This window comes from Tetrao urogallus (genome assembly GCF_951394365.1).
Source record: "Tetrao urogallus genome assembly, chromosome: Z".
In the NCBI taxonomy this organism is placed as follows: Eukaryota; Metazoa; Chordata; class Aves; order Galliformes; family Phasianidae; genus Tetrao; species Tetrao urogallus.
This window is the reverse complement of record NC_136816.1, coordinates 10,218,242-10,238,911: the sequence shown is the minus strand read 5'-3', so window position 1 is coordinate 10,238,911 and position 20,670 is coordinate 10,218,242. Positions and strand designations below refer to the sequence as shown.

Below are 20,670 nucleotides of genomic sequence, written 5' to 3'. Positions count from 1 at the left end.
AGGTGAAATTCCAGACAGTGAAATACATCAGTAATTACCACCTTACAAAGATCATTGTGAAAAAACAGCCCCAGCAAGGCCTCTTGCTCCCCAGGAAGCCAGAGGGAATAGTGCAGCTAGCAGGACAGGGGTCACCACCCAAAGTTGTGGTGAAGGCCAAAACACTATAAAGTGGTGACAAGGCAGGTCCAAGGTCAAGACGGGAAGTCAGTGTGTCACTGACTTAGCTGGCAGCTGACAGTGATGGACAGAGGTCAGCAGCCCCAGGTCTGGTTCACTGGGTTACCTGGCCAGGCAGCAGCATGGCCACAACCATAGCTCAGCACAACTCAGGCAGAGAGGATCCAAGGACTGAACTGGTACCTGGTCTGATAGAGTCTGTATGAGTGGGAGTGAGGATTGGAGGCTTGTGTGAGGCTGGCTAGAGCTATTAAGGCCTGTTAATGCTGTCAGGTATTTAATACTGAAGATGTCGGTATTTAATACCAAAGAAAGCCTGCATCCTTATGCTACTGTATTTCTCCTGTCTATTATTATCCCTTTGGGAGGTACCAAAGCCTCAGAGATGATTTTACGGGGGTCATCTCTGAGAAGTTTCAGTAGAGTAACTGGAATCTGTACTTTCCACAAAGTTTCTTGACAACTTCAAACATAAAGCAGAGGGCTTCTGTTCTGCTGGTGGTTTATCATACAGGATGAATAATATGCAATGACAGTTATGCCCACAAAAGCCTGTCAATTAAGTGAGCCAGATACTCCTTCAAAAGCCTATTGTTCCCTGAGGCCTATGAGGAACTGCTGAAGTTCCAAGTGCATAAAGCTGTTCAGAAAAATGGAACCTATTTCATGTGTATATTTGATCTATACTAATTTAACGTTTTGAGAAGGTGATAGTTTGTGCTATGACTAACAGTAATCAGGAGGCAGAGCAGCTCGAAGGATGCTTTACACCTCTGGATCACTAGATCAGAACTAACTCACCCCAGGTCAAGTGTGAAACTGAAACTTACCTGACGTGTTTTGGTGGCCAACGTGAAAGGAGCAGAAGGTGTTCCAGCTCTGACCAGGGCCCTCTTGGTTGGCTCTGCAGGCCAAACAGTGAGCAATCAGCTCTTGATTTGTTGTCCCATCCTCAGGATAATTTCTTGAGGTCAAGTTTGCAAAAGCACAGTGTCAAAGCAGGGGAATAAATCTGCTGTTCTGTTATTCTTTTGACTGTGATCTTTAACCAGACAAATGTAAGATTTCATCCTCTTTCTGAAAGAGAGCTTTATTTTTCAGATATACCAACTTCCATTTCAAGATGCTTTTGTTCGATGTCCTTTATATACTTCCTTTAGAAGTGAATGCACTGATCTCTCCTACAAGTTTTAAAGTTTCCAAAGCCAGTTTTCTTGTACAAGTGAAGCTTCAATATTGCATGTACTAAAGCCAGTGTCGTACACAAGTCTTAAACTGTGACAGACTACTTTAAAATAATCACCCAAATATGCCTTTCATTTGAAAAAACTACTTGAATAATTTTTTCTCAAGGAGTGAATTACTTACAGTGCCACTAACAGTAAGCAGTTGTGGGAATCAAAAATTAATTACAGCAGTCCTGTGATTTGTGGATTTGGATCTGTGGTCCTTTTAGGAAGTGATCAGGCATTTAGATGCTAGTATCAGCATTTATTCCCAATTGATTCAGCTATTCCGAAAATATTACACCCCCGAAACCAAATGGTATTTCATGATAATCATCGAAGAATCAATAGAAAGGCCTGGGCTGAGAAGGATGTCAAGGGTCATCTAGTTTCAAACGCCCTGCTGTCTACGTTTCAGAAGCCTGTCAGAGGAAGCTACGGATTAAAAGCATGGGTTAAAAATCACTTGCAGTTTTGCAAGAGGAATGTGTACCAAGTGCAGTAATTGCGCTAGTCGGTATACACGAAATTAGGATCAGCAGGGGCGGCGGGCGGCGCTTTTGAGGACGGCCGGGGGCGGCAGGGGCTGCGCGGCTGGCACACCGCCGACCGACAGGGGGCGCCGCCAAGAGGGGTCGCCGCCTGTCGGGGGGCGCCGCCGCGCCCCCACCAATCGGCGCGGGCTGCGTGAGGGCGGGCCCGGCGGCCATCGCGGCGTCGCCCCCCCACCCGCGCGCGGCTGCCGGCGATGCTGGGTTGGCGCTGCGCTGCCGTCTCGCTGCTGCCGCTGCTGAATCGGGCCGGGTGGCGGCGGTCCGCGGCCGCCATGTCCTCACTGCTGGTCGGCCAGCCGCAGTACGCCTGGCTGCGGGAGCTGGGCCTGCAGGAAGACAACCCGGGCGTGTACAATGGGCGCTGGGGCGGCGGCGGCCAGGTAAGGCCAGGGAAAGGGTGGGCAGCGTGGGAGGGAGAGGAGAGCGGGGCTGCTGGGCGGATGTCTGCCCGGATCGGTGTGCGGCCTCTTGTCTGTCGGCTGACGCTGTCCTTCTGCTCTAGGTGGTGACCACGTACTGTCCTGCGAACAACCAGCCCATCGCCAGAGTGCGGCAGGTAGGAGAGCAGACTGTGTCCGCTTGTGTCCGTCTGTGTCCTGTGAGAGGATATAAATCTCTGGGAGCGATCTTTCGGAGTGCGGCCTTTCCATGAAGTGCCCTGTGCTCGAGCTGGGCACAAAGGCTTTTCTGTGGAGTTTGCTTTGGGGTTTCAGTATTCCTAACTTTCTCTTTGACTTGCTTCTTCGTGCAGGCTAGTTTGGAGGATTATGAAGAAACAGTGAGGAAGGCTAAGGAGGCATGGAAAGTCTGGGCTGATGTAAGTTATCAGTTACATGGCCTTTGTGTTTTTAATTGTGTCTCTGGCAGTTAGAGGCTGTTACATTGCCCTGTTGGTTGGAGATGTAAAAGTGTGATCGTGCCACATATGTTTCAGAAAAGCAAAGATCTGTAGTGAGGGCCAGCCTCAAATGTAGACCTGCACAGCTGTCATTCATAACCACTAAGCACAAAAATAAGCATGTTGACTTCTGAGAAATGCTTGTTTTAAAAAACCTGGCGTGTTTACCCAAGTTAGTGCCCGTAAGCTATCGCCAGCAGGTCTGCTGAAGTTCTGAAATAATATGAAATTATAAGCAAGGAATTACCCTCTATATGTATATTGAAGATCACATTTAGTATGCTTTCTCCCGTGAGAGTTCTGCAGGGTATTTGGATTTCGAACTCCTGGAGATAACCTTGCTTTTGTGGTGTGAGTAAACCTGCTGGTTTTGACTGTGTGTTTTTGACCATACATTGAATCCTGATTATTCACAGAACTGCTATTATTCCAAAACTTTTCTGTTACGTTGCTGTATCAGTCTGCTGTTTCCCCATAGGAAGCTTTAGTTGTCTTGCCCCTGTGCAAGCATCTGTTTTTTGCTTGTTTTTACAGACACTGGACATTTCTTTGATATAACTGAATTTGTAAGGTGTCAAGCATTCTGTTGTATTCCTAACCTGAAGAGAACAAAAACTTGGGAAATACCACAGCTTCTTTGAGATATCTTAAAACATTATTTTGTTACAATTTGTAATATTAGTGAATAGGTGCCATCTTATAATCTGAAAGCAATTTAATGCATAAAATAAAAACCAACAGACCTAGGGCTTTGAAATCTCATCTCAAAGCAGTCTTCTAGTTTGTGGATTATGTTGGTCTTAATGAGCTTATCTGAAAGATTTTGCCTGTCAGTACATACTCTTGTTCACTGAAGGATTCCTCACTTTCTAGCTGTCTCTTCACTAGCACTTTCTAATCCTATATATGTTGTTGCATGAATATGGCTTATTATTGATCCTAACTTTTAATTCCTATCTAATGTACTAACACCACATTAAAAAGAAAATTGTTACATGAATCTACTTTTTCTATGATTGGAACTTCTGGACAGAAGCAGTAAAACAAAGAGAACTACCAATCTGAACTTTTCTGCATATTCACTGGAAAGTTTTGAACAGATACAGATGTGTGCAGTATTGTTGATCTCTGTGAGGTAGGAAGAAACTTGTCATAAAACTGTGTGATAAAAATGAACAAGTTAGCATGTCTTGGGAAGAGAGTGAAAAATTACTACAATCAGTGATCTCTTGCTGCAGGCATAGAAAGTGAACATAATATAAAAGAAGTTACAGATGTTCAATTTCAAATGTATTCTTTTTTTTTTTCTAGATCCCCGCACCTAAGCGTGGAGAAATAGTACGACAGATTGGTGATGCCCTGAGACAAAAAATCAAAGTTCTTGGAAGCTTGGTAAAGTATTTTAGGAAGCAGGGGTGTAAAGTGGTCAAAACTCTTTTGCGATGGTCTTAACATACTCTGCATTACTAATCGTAATGGCTGTTAAAATGCTGTTAGTTCTGTTAACTTGCTTAAAAGATTTTATATGTAATGTGTAAAAAAGCATTCTAACATTGTATACTGAAAATGAAAATGATTTTTCGCATTTGTAGTGGGGATAAAAAAAAAAGTGTAATTCATTTTGAGCCTGTACACGGGAAGGGAAGAATGTTATAACTGCTGCCATGCTGTTTTCTCATTGTACCTGATCTGTTGCTCCCTGTTGTGTACTAAAAATGTCCTGAAAAAGACTTCCCTCTGATACGGAGCTTCTAACCTTGAGCTCTTTTCTGGTGATCTGTAGGGTTTTGAGAATTGAGATGTGGAGGTATAAGGCTTCAGAAGGTGATGTAGTCTTAATGAGATCTTCTTCCACTGCTGTGTCAGATAGAAAGGTAGAAGGACCATTCCTTTAAGACACTATTTGCTGGCTAGGGAAGAAAAGAGTCCAAGGGGGGACCTTGCTGCTATCCTTTTACAGTTCTCACCTATATGTGCTGCTGTTCAGAAACGGCTGTCCTTGAATAACTTCATGTAGGTAAGCTCATATTGTTAGCCCACAGGCTTTTCCTTCTATCTTGAGCTGTCCAGACATCCTGTTCTGAGTTTGCTCGAATTCTAAACAGCTTTCCAGCAAATGTGTTACATGAGCTCGTGTCCTCACTTCTTTAATGGCTCCCTGTTCTTTAGGTTGAAGCAGAAGTCAGATGTGGAGTTTCCCTGTGAGCAGAGTAGCCTAGCAAGTCTTTGGGACAACAGGCACCGTAGAAATACCTATGAATGTGTTTAGTCAGCTCTGTCTTAATCTTTGCTTTTTCAAAGTAGAATCCTCAGCTTCAAGTGGTAGGTGATATTTGTGTAAAGTTGCTTGTATTGTAATATCACTGTAAAATGAAATGGGAGTGAACAGGGGACTTCTCAGTTCATGCGAGTGAATTTCAGATATCAGCATACTCATTGGCAGTCTGGTTGCTGTGTACATACAGCATGTTTTTAACAGAGGGCCATAGTTTAGGAAAAGATATTAAACAGGTTGCTGAAAGACTGAAGATGTGCATTCATTTTCAGCAGTGTTTGAAAACTGAATCTTGCATAGGTGCTTTGAGATGCTGTAAAAATGAGTCGTTTGCTCATGAAAAATTTAAATGACTGTGTTGTTGTGGGGTAGTTATCCCTCTTTTCCAATTTACTCCACATTGTATTAAAAAATGTATGCAAATGTCCTGACTGAAAAGAAATGTTCTTTAACCCCAAGCTGCGAGATTCATTACTGTTGAATAATTCTCTCATTAGATTTCTTTTTTTAAAAATTTTCTTTATTATTTTCCTTTATTAATTTCCTCCTACTGTATGAGAGTGACTCCTTTATCTGTTGTGTTGTTTCTTTAAGCTTTGAATAACTCAGGTAGAATTGAATGTCTTATATTGAAAAAGTCCATATTGAATTTTACTTGGTATGCATATATGCCTGGTAGTAGTAGGAGAGAAAATGTGTTGGAAATTGATGTGTATTAAAAATATACATATATATCTTGTTATTGATATTTTCAGGTCTCATTGGAAATGGGAAAGATTTACGTTGAGGGTGTTGGGGAAGTGCAGGAGTACGTTGATGTCTGCGACTATGCTGTTGGTTTGTCCCGAATGATTGGTGGACCTGTTTTGCCTTCAGAAAGTATGTGTTCTGGTTTTTTCTTCACCCTTGTTTCAACTTCTGGTTTTCATGTTAGTGGAAGGATGAGGATGTACTGCACTGAAATCTCTGTGCTTGAGTTATTTATCAAGCATGTTGCCTATAAGTAGATGTGCACAGTAGTGCCACCTAATGAAGTATCTGTCCTATGGCATGCATCAGGAGAGCCAATTTTTCCTCCATGAAGCATTATATTCTCTCTGCCATCTCTGTAGTAGAAGTGCTGGAGGAAAGCATGTAAAAATTTTGTCAGTATGCTTAAAAATGTGAAGCCTTTTGTCAGCTGTTACTTACTGAGCAACCAACATTCTATTAACTGAGTAGTTAAAATGACAAATTTTCTCACTATCCTTAGTTTTTTTCCCCACTATCTAGCTAATCTTGCTGCAGTAAGCTGCAGAGCCCTTGTAATACAGCTCTCTACAAGCTAGTGCTCTGATAGACAGAGGAATAGTGACAGGCCCCCTCCTCACAGCATCTTATGCATTCATTGAATGGATACAAATCATGGTATGTTCTGTCTTTTCCTTCAGGATCTGGTCATGCTCTTATAGAGCAGTGGAATCCTGTTGGGTTAGTGGGAATCATCACAGCCTTTAACTTCCCTGTGGCAGTGTATGGGTGGAACAGTGCAATTGCAATGATCTGTGGAAATGCTTGTCTCTGGTAAGGCACAGCTGCCCAGCATGATGTAGCAGTATTTTAAAATTGCAGAACTGTTTTCTCATGCACGTAACTGTTATCATATTTCAAGTGTTTCGACATATTTGATTCTATTTCATGTAGGGCTAATTTCTGTCTTTTGTAAGGTATGTGAGTCAAAAAGGGCAATTTTTTTTTTTTTTTTTTTTTTTTTTGGTAACCTTGTTAATGTCTTTCATGAGGTTTTGAGTTCCAGGCCCATTCAGGATTTAGTCAAATGGCAAATTGGTGAAAACGTAAATTGAGGTTTAGCAACATTGATAGTAACAGAAAATCAGTATTTTTCAGAACAGGTAAAGATAAAATTAAGGATCTTAATAATAACTTTGCTTTCTCCCCACTCCTGCTTCTCTTCCATCTGTCTGCTTCGTTATAATGTCTGGCAACGTCTCCAGTTCACACTGAGCTCATCAGCTCTAAATGCTCAGTGCTGTACAGAAGCATTTGAGTTCTTGCCCTAACATGCGTCTGACAACCTGCTTAAGCATGCTGTATTTGACAGACTGTAATGACTGCATAATTAAACTATTTTTCATTTGAAAAATTGAAAACAATGTCTTTTTTTCTTTTTTTCTTTTTTTTTTCTTTTTTTTTTTTTTCTCCAGGAAAGGTGCTCCCACAACATCTCTCACAAGCGTAGCTGTTACAAAGTGAGTTCTGGTTCCTTGCTTTCTGTTTTCCTTTTTAAACAAACTGTTTTATGGGTGAGATAGTGCTTAGTGTGAGAACTTCTTTTCCCTTGTAACATATAATGTAATAATACGCAGTGTATATTGCTTGTTACCTATACTGTTGCCTTTTTTTTTTTTTTTCTGGGTCTAGTTTTGTGCTTCCTCTGAGGAACATCTAGCTGTGGTGTTTGCTTTGCTGTAGAAGATGAATAGCTTGTAAAATTCAGCTATCCTATCCTTAATCTCTCATATTTCTGAATCATCCATTTCTTTTGAAGCCCAACATCAGCACTTGGTTATGGGTTTTTTCATTTTTTGAGGGTGGCAAATTCTTTTGGTTGGCTCTATAGACAGACCTATCTCCTGAGGATATGTTTGCACAGTCGTTATTATCCAGAACTAGTAACATCATAGCATGGCTTTCCAGGGTTCAGAACTCATTCCTGATAGAAAGGAGAACCCTGACAAATAAATGTCATAGTGATACTTGCTCTAGAGTTATTGCTACTTTCCTTGCTATGCTGGCATTTTAACTGTGCATCTGCTGCGTGATGCAAAGAAGTTTTATGCAAAATATAAATGACTCCTTTAAAATGACTAACTTTATAGTCTTGTAACTTTAATGTGGACCTAAGAACATGGCTCCAGACTAGTTGCAAGTATTATATCTGACTAGGGTGATCAAGAAAAACAAGAAGGGCTTCTTTAAGTATATTAATAACAAAAGGAAGTCTAGGGAAAATGTGGGTGTGTGGGTGTGATGCTGAATAAGATGGGTGCCTCAGTAGTGGAGGACACATAGAAGGCAGTTCCTAAATGCCTCCTTGCTTCAGTGTTGTTATATTGTTATTGTTAAGACTGACCCACAGTAATCTCAGATTTTGGGGGTAAGAGAGAGAACCTGAAGAAGGGAAGACTTCCCCTTGGTGGAGCAGGATTTGGTCAGAGATCATCCAGGCAAACTCAACGTGTATACATCCTTGTGCCATGATGGGATGCACCTATTGGTGATGAGAGAGCTGGCAGAAGTGATCACTGAACCAATTTCTATCATCTTTGAAAGGTCATGGAGAACAGGAGAGGTGTGAGGACTGAAACAGCCAATGTCTCTCCAGCCTTCATAAAGGGCAAAAGGAAAGACTCTGGAAACTACAGACCACTCAGCTTCATCTCTGTCTCTGGGAAAGTGATGGAACAATTTATTATGGATATCATCTCCAAGCAAGTGGAAGAAAATAAGGTTTTCAGGAGTAGTCAGCACTAAGGGGAAATCATGCTTGACCAACCTGGTGGAATTCTGTGGGTAGATGAGGGGAAAGCAGTGGATGCTGTTAACCTTGACATAAGCAAGGCTTTTGACCCTGTCTCCTGTAACATCCTTGTAGGTAAGCTTAGGAAGTGTGAGATCTATGAGTATACAGTGAGGGTAGACTGAGATCTGGGTGACTCGGAGGGTTGTAATGAGTGGTGCAGAATCTGTTTAGAGGCGTGTAGCTAGCAGAGTGTTCTCCAGGGATCGGTACTGCATCTGATCTTTAACATCTTCGTCAGTGACCTGAAGAAAGGGATAGAGTGCACCCTCAGCAAGCTTGCTGACGTTGCAAAGCAGAGTAGTGGCTGGCACACCAGAAGGCAGTGCTGCTATTCAGCAAGACCTGGACAGGCTGGAGAGTTGGGCAGAGAGGAACCTGATGAAATTGAATAAGGTCAAATGTAGAATCCTACATCTGGGGAGAATATACTCATGCATGAGTATAGGTTAGGGGCTGACTTTCTGGAAGGGTGCTCTATGGAGAAGGATCTGTGTGTTCTGGTGGACAACAGGTTGGCTGTGAGCCAGTGGTGTGCCTTTGTGGCTAAGAAGTCCAGTGGTATCCTGAGAGGATAAAAAGGAGGATGGGCAGCAGGTCTGGCGAGGTGATTCCTTCCCCTCTATTCTGCTTTTGGTGAGGCCACATCTGGAGTACTATGTCCAGTTGCAGGCTCCTCAGCTCAAGAAAGATGGGGAGCTACCAGAGAGATTGCAATGGAGAGCCACAAAGATGATTAGGAGCCAGGAATTTTTCCCCTGTGCAAAAAGTCTGAGATACCTGGGACTGTTTAGCTTGGAGAAGACTGAGGGAAGATGTTATCAATGCTTATGAATATGTAAAAGGTAGAAGTCGAGTGGATGGGGCCAGGCTCTTTTTGGTGGTGCCCAGTGAGAGGACCAGGCTTAAACTGGAACAGAGGAGGTTTTATATGAAGTTGAGAAAAAAAAATTCTTTACTGTGGGGCTGACAGAGCACTGGAGAGATTGTGGAGCCTCATTCTCTAGAGACATTCGAGACCCACCTGGACTCTTTCTTGTGTAGCCTACTCTGAGCGGTAGACTAGATGATCTCCAGAGGCACTTTCCAGCTCCAGTAATTCTATGATTTTTAAGTAACTTCTTGAAGTTATGTAAACATCTCTTTCTAATGGTGAAAGATTGTAGGGACAAGGTTTTTATACAATGCTCTAATGCTTCTCTGTGCCAGTTATGTGGATGCATAGGGAATGTATTTTCAGGTGTTTTTTTGCCTGAACAATGATTGTAACATGCTTGAGTATTTATTGTATAAACTGTCTGCAAGACTGTTGCTTTAAAAAAAGAAAATAATGATAATCTGAGGCTCTCTCGTGTGTCTTTAATAGCTCATTGCCTATTATATGCACCCATTGGATAACTGAATTTTTTATGTTTTTGATTTTAGGATAATTGCCAAGGTCTTGGAGGATAACAAGATGCCTGGAGCTGTCTGTTCTTTGGTCTGTGGTGGAGCAGACATTGGGTAGGTAATGTTTCTTGTGTTTTGTGAGTATGTATCTAATGTAAACATACTATGTATTCCAGCTTGCTATCGTGACATTAGCTACTAACAAGTAACTTACCAGACATTCAAGTTAAGTGAAGAAATGAAGAGATGTGAATCAGTTTCCGTTCTACTGCATGTGGTTACACCCAAAAATATGGCCTACATAAAATTTCACTCATCTTACTCTTTTTTGGTTTATTTTTTTTAGTCCATCAGTTTTTCAGACCATTTGTAGAGAAGAATGATTCCCCATGTTCCATGCTTACACTAAGCTGCGCAGCTGTGCATGGATGTGTAACATTGCTTGGAGGCCCTGAAATGTATAAATTTCTCCTACGAGTGCATAGCTCAGCATTTCAAGAGAAGTGATATCAAAATAGATGATGGCTATTAAAGTTGTAGAGATGCTTGTCTTCTTCTTAGGGAACGGAACAATTGAAACTGATCTCACTGTGTTCTTTGGCATGTATTTAATTGTACAGGTGATGCACTTATTATGTGGCATGAAGCAGGGCAGGGAAGCAGTCTTGTCCCTCTTCTCTGAGAGATAAGAAGCTTTCCTGATGGCTTTTCAGTCGTTTACGAAATGTTTGGTTTACGTGGGAGGTGTGAGCAGCTTTTCCAGCAGTTTACTCTTTCTGTAAATGTGGTGGCATGTCCTGTTGTGCAGGACAGCAATGGCGAGAGATGGGAGAATGGACCTGCTGTCTTTCACTGGCAGCACGGAAGTGGGCAAGCAGGTAGCGCTCATGGTTCAGGAGAGATTCGGTGAGTGGGAGTCTTTTCTTTCTCTTTTTGTGGTTGGGAAAGGTAGGGTAAACCTCGTAGGATTTTAAAATACAACTTGTTTCACCTATCTCCTGTTTTAACATTTTTTCATCTTGATGAAGGTAAGATGAGGAGGCACCTCAGATGTAGCTACTGCTTTTTCTTCTGCTTCAGTCACAATTCAGTTGTTGCTTTTTTTCCCCCAAGATTTCCACAAACCCATTTTACTGTAGTTAATTTGGAATAAGTTCTTGTGACTGTCTTACAGAGACTGACAGATGACAGTTTTTGGCAAATCCATTCATGAAAAAATATCCCTTCACCTCTACTCCTAATAAATATAGGAGAAAATGTAGGACCTTTGAGATATGTCGTCAAATACCTACAATAAAAATTGCATAGGTGTGAAACCATGCACAGTTGCAGGGTTCTAAGTTTTTAGTTTTAAAAAGAATATATTGTGGACAAGATTATCCTAAGTGCCAAAAAGAATTCAGAATAGATTGCAAACTTTCATTCATAAGTAGATGGCAATTCCTTCTTTTAGTTTTGAGATAAAGCAGTTGCTAGGGAAATAATTAAGACTGCTGAAGTGTTAATTTATTTATTTTTGTATGCACAGCACCTCCTAATCTTCATCTGCCTCGTATTATTTATTCTGCAGCTTGTTTTGCTTTTTTCTTTTCCTTTCTAGTGCTATTTTACCTCATTTTTTTAAGCTTTTTTCTTCTCCAGCTGTTCTCCAGGTTGTCATCCTTCACAGTCTGTCATAGATGCAGTATCCAATGTAATTTACTCCTCTGGCTAGTGCAATTTGTTGACAGTGATGCCTAAAAATTTCTGTCCAGAAAATAAAGTGGAATGAAATCTAAATTCAGTTACTGATGACTTTGCTGAAATGCATACTGAATAGATGTAAGACTCATGTAATTTTTGTATGTCTTTATTAGGCCGAAGTCTGCTGGAACTGGGAGGAAACAATGCCATCATTGGTAATATACAGTGTAGAAATTTAGTCCCATGGACATTATTTGAAACTTAGTATACATATGTTTGTAACAAATTGTTCTTTTTTTTCTTTTTTTCTTTCAGTGGAGCTTAAAAAGTGCTCAGTAGAACATTTTTGTGTGTTTTTATAATCTTCTTCTGTCTTAGGTGTTGCTGAGGGGGCAGTGATTCAGGATAAAATTGAGAGTTCAAGATGTTATTAGTTTTGTATTGAATGGCACGGGATTGTGAACAGTGCTGCTGATGAAATTTGACTTTAGGATCTGAACACTTGGGCGCAGTTTTTAGCACTGCAGAGTAAAAGAACGTGTGCATGCTTATGCACAGACCTGTGAATGACACCGATGATAGTATTTGACCACTTAAAGTCTTTGGAAGTAGAGCACATAGGTATTCATTTCAATAGCCTGTTTCACAGGTTTAAGTGATTTAGATCATGTTCTGATTAACAGGCAAAAATAAAATAAATACTGTAAAAATGAACATTAGAAAGAGAGAAAGTAGAAACCACCTGAATACCTAAATTGCCGTTCATATTTTTTATTAATGCCTTTTCCTTCACCTTTCTTGTGATTTGAACCAATATAATTGCCTGTCTAGAATATTAAGCACTTTCAAAAATCCAGTTTGAGTAGTCTATTTTTTTTTTTCTTGTATAGAATAGCATGAACTTTCTGTACAATTAGTGAAGAATGTTTATTTTTTTCATATAAAAGTCCATTTTTTTCTGAAGTTGACTTTGAATGAAGGCTTAAACTTTACTTGCTTGGACTTTGAGTCAGATTTGTCTCCCCCAAATTCTGTGGGTCTAGTTAAACTGAGTGATATTTTCGGAATCCTCTGGGTCTTACGCTTACTTGCCTTAGTTTAAGTTTCCATGTCTTCTAACCACAGATTTCTTCATCTTATTTTCATCTCACATTTACATTGGGTAGCTGTGCATTGTAGCTACTATTTTCTTGTGTACCACCTGCGTACACTTCTCTTCATGCTACTAGACTTCTCATGGAGGGAGGGTGGAGAAGTGGAGAAGGGCAAGAAATTAATTGTCCTTTATTAAGTTAAAATGAAGCTGAGTTTGTTTGCAAGCTTTGTCGTGAAAGACTCTGTACAGTAGTTCAGAGATCTGTTTATGTCCAATTTTATGTGTCTTTAATTCAGGTGTGTAAGGATGGAAATTTTGAGGTGTTTTTGTACATAAGTCATTTTGAAAGCAATGCCTCATACTTATGTCCATGGAAACTGTAACAAAGAGCTCAGTAACACTATTTGGTAGAGCAGATTCTCAGGTACAACATAGACAACACCATTAGCTATGCATTTTTGCCAGCAATGAACAGGTGCCTGCATGCCATGCTCATACAGATGTGCACCAGTGGAGGTGAGCCCGTTTCTCAGCTGTTCTGACTGCACAGCTGCTAGGAAGATGTTGCTCATGCAGTTTCTTTCATCTGCCCAATCAAATGGAAGTCAGAAGACATGAAATCCAGACTGTGCAGGGGGTGTGAGAGGACAGTCCAGCTGAGTGTCATTTGGCTCCGTGGGGCCTGGCATTGACATGTCATTGACATGTTTCTGGAGAAGGGTTGTCTTCTCTGCTCTATCTGTAGAAGTTTGAGGTGTCCTCCTAGTGTTGTGTTGTAGCAGTCACAGTGGATGATTTGATAGTGTTCCAAGAAATCCAGGAGGATCACTTTTTTTCTGACCCAAAAGATAGTCTGAACACATTACCCACTGAGGGCTGTATCTTGAACTTTGATGGGGAATTCATGCTTCACTATTTTGTGGACTTCCATTTTGACTATGGTCTGTAGTGGTGAAACTACATTTGGTCTCTTGTAGTGATGTGATCCAGGAAGTTGTTACCATCAGCTTTGCATTGGTTCAGTAGATCCTGACAAACCTGCGTATCTTGTTCCTCCTGTTCCTGTTATTTGTGGCATCCCCCTGGTGCAAACATTGTGATATTCATTTCCAACACACTGAAGCTGATACTCAGCTCTGTACACAACTCCCTGATTGTAATTCACTGATTGGTGCAAATGAGGTGTTTGAGATGCTCTTCATTTTGTGGTGTGACAGCCGTGCACGACTGTCCTGTACATGGTGTGTCTTGGCACTGTCTCCACTGCTGAAACACACCACCCACTGCCTCACTGTGGTAACATCTGCTGTTTGGTCTCCATGAATGTTCAGCAAGTGTTGAGTGTCACTGGGTGCAATTTTTACCTCACAGAGGGATTCAGTTACACATTTGTTTTGTATTCACTTCCATATCAGGTGCTGTTTTATCCAACTGCCCCTCTGCTGCCATCTGCCTCATGGCAACAAGATGTAGTGGACTTACTGTGGGAAGGTTCAGTCTCTACTGCCATACCACTGCCAACATGGGTCAACGTAGCGAAATAAGAGACATTACTTTCTGAGCAGCTTTTGTGTGCACTCATGTGCTGTGCTGTCGCTGCTATTCTTCATACTTCTGGAGTGGCTTGCTAGAATTTATTGCATGCCATTTAGTGTCTTAAATCTAGCAAATTTAGGGAGCCTTCAGCACTTAAACACCATTTTGCACCTTTTCTTTATTAACATACTGATGTTTAACTTCTGTTAAGTGTTTGAAGATGCAGACCTGAACCTAGTCATCCCCTCTACTCTGTTTGCTGCTGTGGGAACAGCGGGTCAGCGATGCACAACTGCCAGAAGACTGGTGTGTAAATCTTAACTGAACTGGTTTGGATAGATCTGACTTCAAAAATTAATTCTAAATTAGCTCAGGAAATTCCTGTTGGTGACTTATATTATGAAGAATAAGAAATATTTGCTAGGTGTTTTTTATTCTCTCTGATATCAGTGTGGTGATAGAAAAAGAAGATATCTGTGGTTTGTCACTGTAATTCTAGCGCCAGAGGGCTTCTGTGAATGTGTTTCTCACATGGTCCTAAAACTCAGAAAAATAATGCTCATGTTTTCTTTGTTTCCACTTTTGATGCCAGAACTTAAATTCGATTGTGGCTGGTTCAGGTTTTTGTTTGTGGCATTTCGGAAGAGCAAGGATGCATGTGTCTCGTGATGTTTTTTTCCCAATTTTTCAAACCGGCCATTTTGAAGAAGTGTAGAAGTATTACAATGTCAGCATGCATCTGCATAGTCTTTTCATAATTGTGTTGATCAGATTCATTTTTGTCATAAAGGCTGTAGCTTTACTTTATTGCTGTAATTTGAGGAATGACTGCAAATTTGTCCACTTACGATAAAACATTATGATTACTCTGTGGAATAATCATGGATCTCCAGTGGAGTTACTTTAAAATGGGTTTTTGCACCTTTGTTTCTTTTAAATCTTCACTATTTGCTTTCTTGGTGGTGCTCCTGTTTTCAAACTTTCTACTGTATTCATTTAAGCTCAGTATTTGCCAAATATGAGCAGCACTACCTCTACACTTCCTTTGGCAGTCTTCAAAGTGCAGTAGTAGTTCAAAAGGAATGACATAGGCTTTGCTGGCTTACAGTCTTCTTACCACGTTTTGTTTAGTTCCTCCATGAAAGCATCCACGATGAGGTGGTGGAGAAGCTTGCGAAGGCCTACGCCCAGGTCCGCATCGGTGATCCGTGGGACTGTAAGTAGCAGTTTCCAACTCATGGGTTTAGGAGACATTTGAGTTTGCACCTTTCTGTTTAAGTTCTAAAGTATAGGTCAAAGATACCTAATTTTAGCAGTTTACCAGAGAATGGATATAGCTAGTTTTGTGCAGAATACAAGCCCTGAAGGGGAGATAAAGAATCCTGTCATCACTGTTCATCTGGGGCAGATTAAATAGTTACTCATCAAATTTTGTAAGAATGTTATTAAAAGTTCCAGTTTTCCTGAAATAATGTATTTGGGTTTTTCTTTAGCTGACACTCTGTACGGTCCCCTTCATACTAAAGAAGCAGTGAAAATGTTTCTTGATGCAGTAGAACAAGCGAAACAACAAGGTGGCTCTGTGGTCTATGGCGGAAAGGTGAGTTACTTTTATTCTCCTTTCTGCAGTTAATTTTCTAGGGAAAAACAATACACTAGCATTGTGGCTTAGGCCAAGATTGTGTTTTCAGTTTATGTCATCAATTATGGGATGTCAGTCAGTCACGAAATGTCCAAATTGGAGTCCTGTGCTTACAGTAAAGATAGGCTTATATAGAATACCAAGAAATGGCTATGAGTTTTCAGCAGTTCCCTGCACTACTCTTCCATCTCAGAGGATGGTGAAAATACTGACAGCAATGTAAATGGTGACTGTGGGGCACATAACAAAGAAAAATTGCTCTTCTTGAACAGTGAATTGGGTTCAGTGTATCAAACTTTGAGAAATGTTGAAGATTCAAAGAAGTCTCTGACACATCTTCATTATTTGCCTGAAGTTGCTTCCTGTTTATTTCCGTGGGAATGACAACAAATACAAAGAACAGACTAACACTGTTTGATAGATCAAACTCTCACCTACAAAACCCTATTTTTCTACATATTCAACACCATTATCTATGCATTTTCATCAGTGATGAACAAGAGCCTGCGTGCAACACCTGTTGAAGTCTGCACCAGCAGAGGTGACTTGCTGTCACCACTGCTAAAATGCACCACCTACTGCCTCACTATGCTGACATTCACCGCTTGGTCAATATAAGCATTCAGCAAGTGTTAATGAATGTTGTGGGTGCCATTTTTTTCTGCAAGGAGAAATTCAGTTCCACAGTTTTTCTTCATATACATTTCCATGTCAGACTGTTTCATCAGTCTGCCCCCTCCCCCCCCACTGCCGTCTGTCTCATGGCAACAAAACATACTGTAATACTGGCGGGAAGGTTCAGTATCTACTGCCATATCACTGTCATCCACCTTTGATGTTGTGTACCAACATTATAAAATAGGAGGCATTACTTTCAGTGCAGATTTCATATGTGATGTTTATTTCTCCAGGACTTAATTGATTAAGAATTGTTGTTTTTACAGACAACTCATGGTTCCTGCTGCCTTTAAATTTCTAGTTGACTCACTGATCAGCTTTAAAGTGAGAGAAAGTAACTTCTTTTTTCAGTTGGTAGACTTGGAGATTTAAATACTTATTTAGCAAACTAAGTTATACTTCTGTATATTAAACATGTAAATAAGTAAATTCCAGGTTATCTACTCAGATGATCTGAACTGCAAGCTCTGATTGAGAGGTACAAGTACAGTAATAAAACTATGAAGGATTCCCTTCCTACGCAAGTACTAGGCGGGATGCTAGATTGGCTGCACTTACTCAGTTCTTTTCTTTTGTAATTTGAAGGTTATAAATCGCCCTGGAAACTATGTTGAACCAACCATTGTGATTGGCCTTGCCCATAACGCACCCATTGTCCACACGGAGACATTTGCTCCCATACTGTATGTGCTGAAATTTAAGGTAAAATAGCAAAGTGATTTGTGCCCGGTGTCAGGGATTTCAGGAGAGCATTTTCTGATGCATGTTGTCTATATGCAGTTTTCTTGACAGTTGGAGAAGCTGTTGTTCTGCACTGTAATGGCATATCTCATCACATAGCTACATTTATGCATGTTCTGTGAAGAGCACTGATATTGAGCTAAGTCTGTGCAGGAACAGATCTTCTCATTTATGTCAGCCTGCTTTATAGCAAGTTCTGTCTTTCTCTGAAGTGGTGAGGGTGTCCTATCCTTGATTTGTTACACATGTATTTGCAAAGTGGTATTCTGTTTATTTGCATTACACCTGTAATATACTGGAATTTTCTTAACACTGCTTTTTTTTTAATTACTTTAAATAGATGTGCTTCAACTATTGTCATTCCTTCTTTCTAGGAGGAAGAGGAGGTTTTTGCTTGGAATAATGAAGTAAAACAAGGTCTTTCCAGCAGCATCTTTACCAGGGATTTGGGAAGGATTTTTCGCTGGCTTGGGTATAATTCAGAATAATTTTTTATGTTATTAAAACTTAAGATTACTGTATTTTGTTTTGTTTTTATACCTACATATGCTGCTAGCTGAACATTGCTTAGCTCTTATCTTATGGAGCGAGTCTTTGCTGATCCTGATCAGTGGCTGCCTTATCTTTGTCCACAGACCAAAGGGATCTGACTGTGGCATTGTGAATGTCAACATCCCAACGAGTGGGGCAGAGATCGGTGGTGCTTTCGGTACGTTACTTTCAGTGTATGCTTCTTCTTTCTTTAAGCAGTGAAATCTCTAGTGCCAGATCTAGTGATTTGATATTATTATTGAGGTCTCATTTTTCAGTGACTCTTCATTTATCTAATTATTAGCTTTTCGTGAAAAGAAAAGCTTCAGCTAGAGACCAAATTAAAGCATTTAAAGTAAAACTAGTGTAACTTGGATCTCATCTTATTTTTTCAAGGCTTTAATCAATCCATCTAAATAACTAATCTGAAGAAAGGAATGAAGTGAATTTGAATTGCAATGCTGTAGCCAAAAATGAGAAAAATGACTAGAGGTAGTTGGGGTCCATCTTGTAAAAATATCTGTGTTTGATTTTTGAGTACTGCACTTATCTTTGTTTCTTTCATTAGGGAATAGGAACTCAGAGGTATGCTCAAAACGTGTTTAGGGACATGGCTGAGTGGAAAACTGTCTAAATCTAAGTTTTATTTAAAACAGTCTTGAACACATTTTTTGCATATGTTTGCATATGCACACAAAAACTAAAGCATAGAGTGCTTTGTGAGAACTTCCCAGGATTTTTGTCTCATTTATTTTTTGGTATACTAAAGAAAGTGGAGGAAGGAAGAAGAGATATTCAACTGATCATTTGAACAGTATAAGAACTAGCACATTCTGGTGCAATCGCCTCATGTTTAAAGAAAATATCTTTAAAACAACATCCTCTGTCACCAGCATGGTGAGATTTTCAATTTCAAGCAGGTGGTTTTTGAGTCAAGAAGGGAAGAGAGAACTAACTGTGTGAGTTGTATGTAGTGGTGACTTGGTAATTTATTTCAGGCTTAGAACAAAGGATAGGGAAGTTTATTCCATGAGTTTGTACAGTTGTTGATCCTCCTTGAGTTAATCCAGGTTCCTATGCTCAAAAAAAATGTTGTGTTTGCATTTATAACCTTTTTCCTACAGGTGGTGAGAAGCATACTGGTGGAGGAAGAGAATCTGGAAGTGATTCTTGGAAGCTTTATATGAAAAGGTCAACATGGTAAAACACATTTTTCTTTTCAAACAAATATAAAATTACGTACAGACTTTGCTAAAGCCCAAAACAGTTCTCTGACTACAGGATGTTCTTTTCACTAAATGTGAGAAAAATTGCACTTTTACATGATTATCTTTCTTATCATGTAAGAAATTATGTCTGTGTTCCCAATAGAGAATGATTTCATTAAAGACATTTCTTCATTCACTATTCCTTAAGATGAACATGTCCTTTTACAGAGTAGGATGGTTTATGTGATCTGGAAACATAAATTACTCTTTAAACATTGTTTTTTGCTTTATAATGTTCTTTCTTTTACCTCCTGCCTGATGTTAATGTTAGCAAAAAATGAGATAACTGAAACTTTTCAGAAAATACATGAAGAGGAACCATGGAGAGAGGGGCCAGTTTTGCCTGTGTGTGTGTGACTTATTGAAGTGTTGGATATCTCTCTATGAATCTTGTGAAGGGTATCTTCTAGCAGTCAGGCATTGCTGTTCCTTCTTGCTATTTCCTGCCTTTCCTGTGCTGACTTGGTTACCATGCAGCTTGGTCAGAAGCTGTGTACATAGGAAGGAGGCTGCATAACCCATCTCACTGATCTCTCTAAATAATTGTTTCTCTTCCAGTACAATCAACTACAGCAAGGATTTACCTTTGGCTCAAGGAATCAAGTTTCAGTAACAACCTTGTGAATGCTGTGCCAGGAACTCTCCTAACATTTCAAAACCATGTACCTTCTAATACTCATGGTGAGAAAAATGATCTGAAATTCAGCTACTACAGTGCTAATTCTGTCAGAAAATCAGATACTCTAAAAAAATGTATAACTTCTGATGTTTGAAATCACTACTTCATCTTCAAATATGGAATACAGAATGTTTGGGAAGAAGGGGAAGTGACTGGAGTTAATAAACTTGAATTGAGGTGGCCTAGATAATCTTCTGTTGCCTTATCACTGTCCTTCAATGTCTCTCTCCCTTGCCTCCTTACTATTTCCTGTTATTTTTCCATTTGGTAGATCTGTGCTTCTAACTACATATTGAGTTTTGTACAGATAAGTAGTGCTGGGGGGGTGGGCAGTACGGGGCTGTTTCTCAATGCATAAATAAACTTACATTTTGTGAAATCTCTTGGGCTACTAAGTGTTTTTGCTTCTTGTTTTGGAGCAGGAGCATTCAGCAGGCTGGCCATTTTCACACACTGAGCTGACAGTTAGGAGAAGTGTCGCTAGGCTAAATGAACCACTTCAGTTTTCCTGCCTCCTTCAGAAAGAGAACTTTAGCTCCATACGTTGGGAGATTACAGATAGGATCAAGAATTACTGCAGCCTTTTCTAACCATCCCTACAGCTAGAAGAATTCAGAGTTGGTTGTCAGGGCCCTTGTGACACCCTGGGGTCAAACAAACCGAAGAACCTGATACGCAGTGAGGAGGGAATACTCTTTGAGCAGGGACTCTCTG

General features: G+C 40.3%; 1 protein-coding gene across 2 annotated transcripts; it reads left to right on the top strand.

The window, feature by feature from the left end:
• Positions 1-2,154: 2,154 nt before the first annotated feature.
• ALDH7A1 (aldehyde dehydrogenase 7 family member A1) lies at positions 2,155-19,890 on the top strand (the record flags this gene model as incomplete). 2 transcript variants are annotated; one of them, XM_079548933.1, is made up of 18 exons in its annotated part: positions 2,155-2,340; positions 2,463-2,516; positions 2,712-2,777; positions 4,170-4,250; positions 5,889-6,012; positions 6,564-6,696; positions 7,338-7,382; positions 10,139-10,216; positions 10,911-11,008; positions 11,959-12,000; positions 14,629-14,723; positions 15,549-15,633; positions 15,911-16,017; positions 17,323-17,439; positions 17,853-17,950; positions 18,114-18,187; positions 19,134-19,209; positions 19,836-19,890. In XM_079548933.1, 18 exons carry the CDS (start codon positions 2,155-2,157, stop codon positions 19,888-19,890), a joined length of 1,614 nt encoding a protein of 537 aa, XP_079405059.1. The 2 variants fall into 2 exon arrangements, with proteins under 2 accessions (XP_079405059.1, XP_079405060.1); XM_079548934.1 differs by lacking the exons at positions 15,549-15,633; positions 15,911-16,017 and having other exon boundaries at positions 2,230-2,340.
• Between the last annotated feature and the right edge of the window lie 780 nt (positions 19,891-20,670).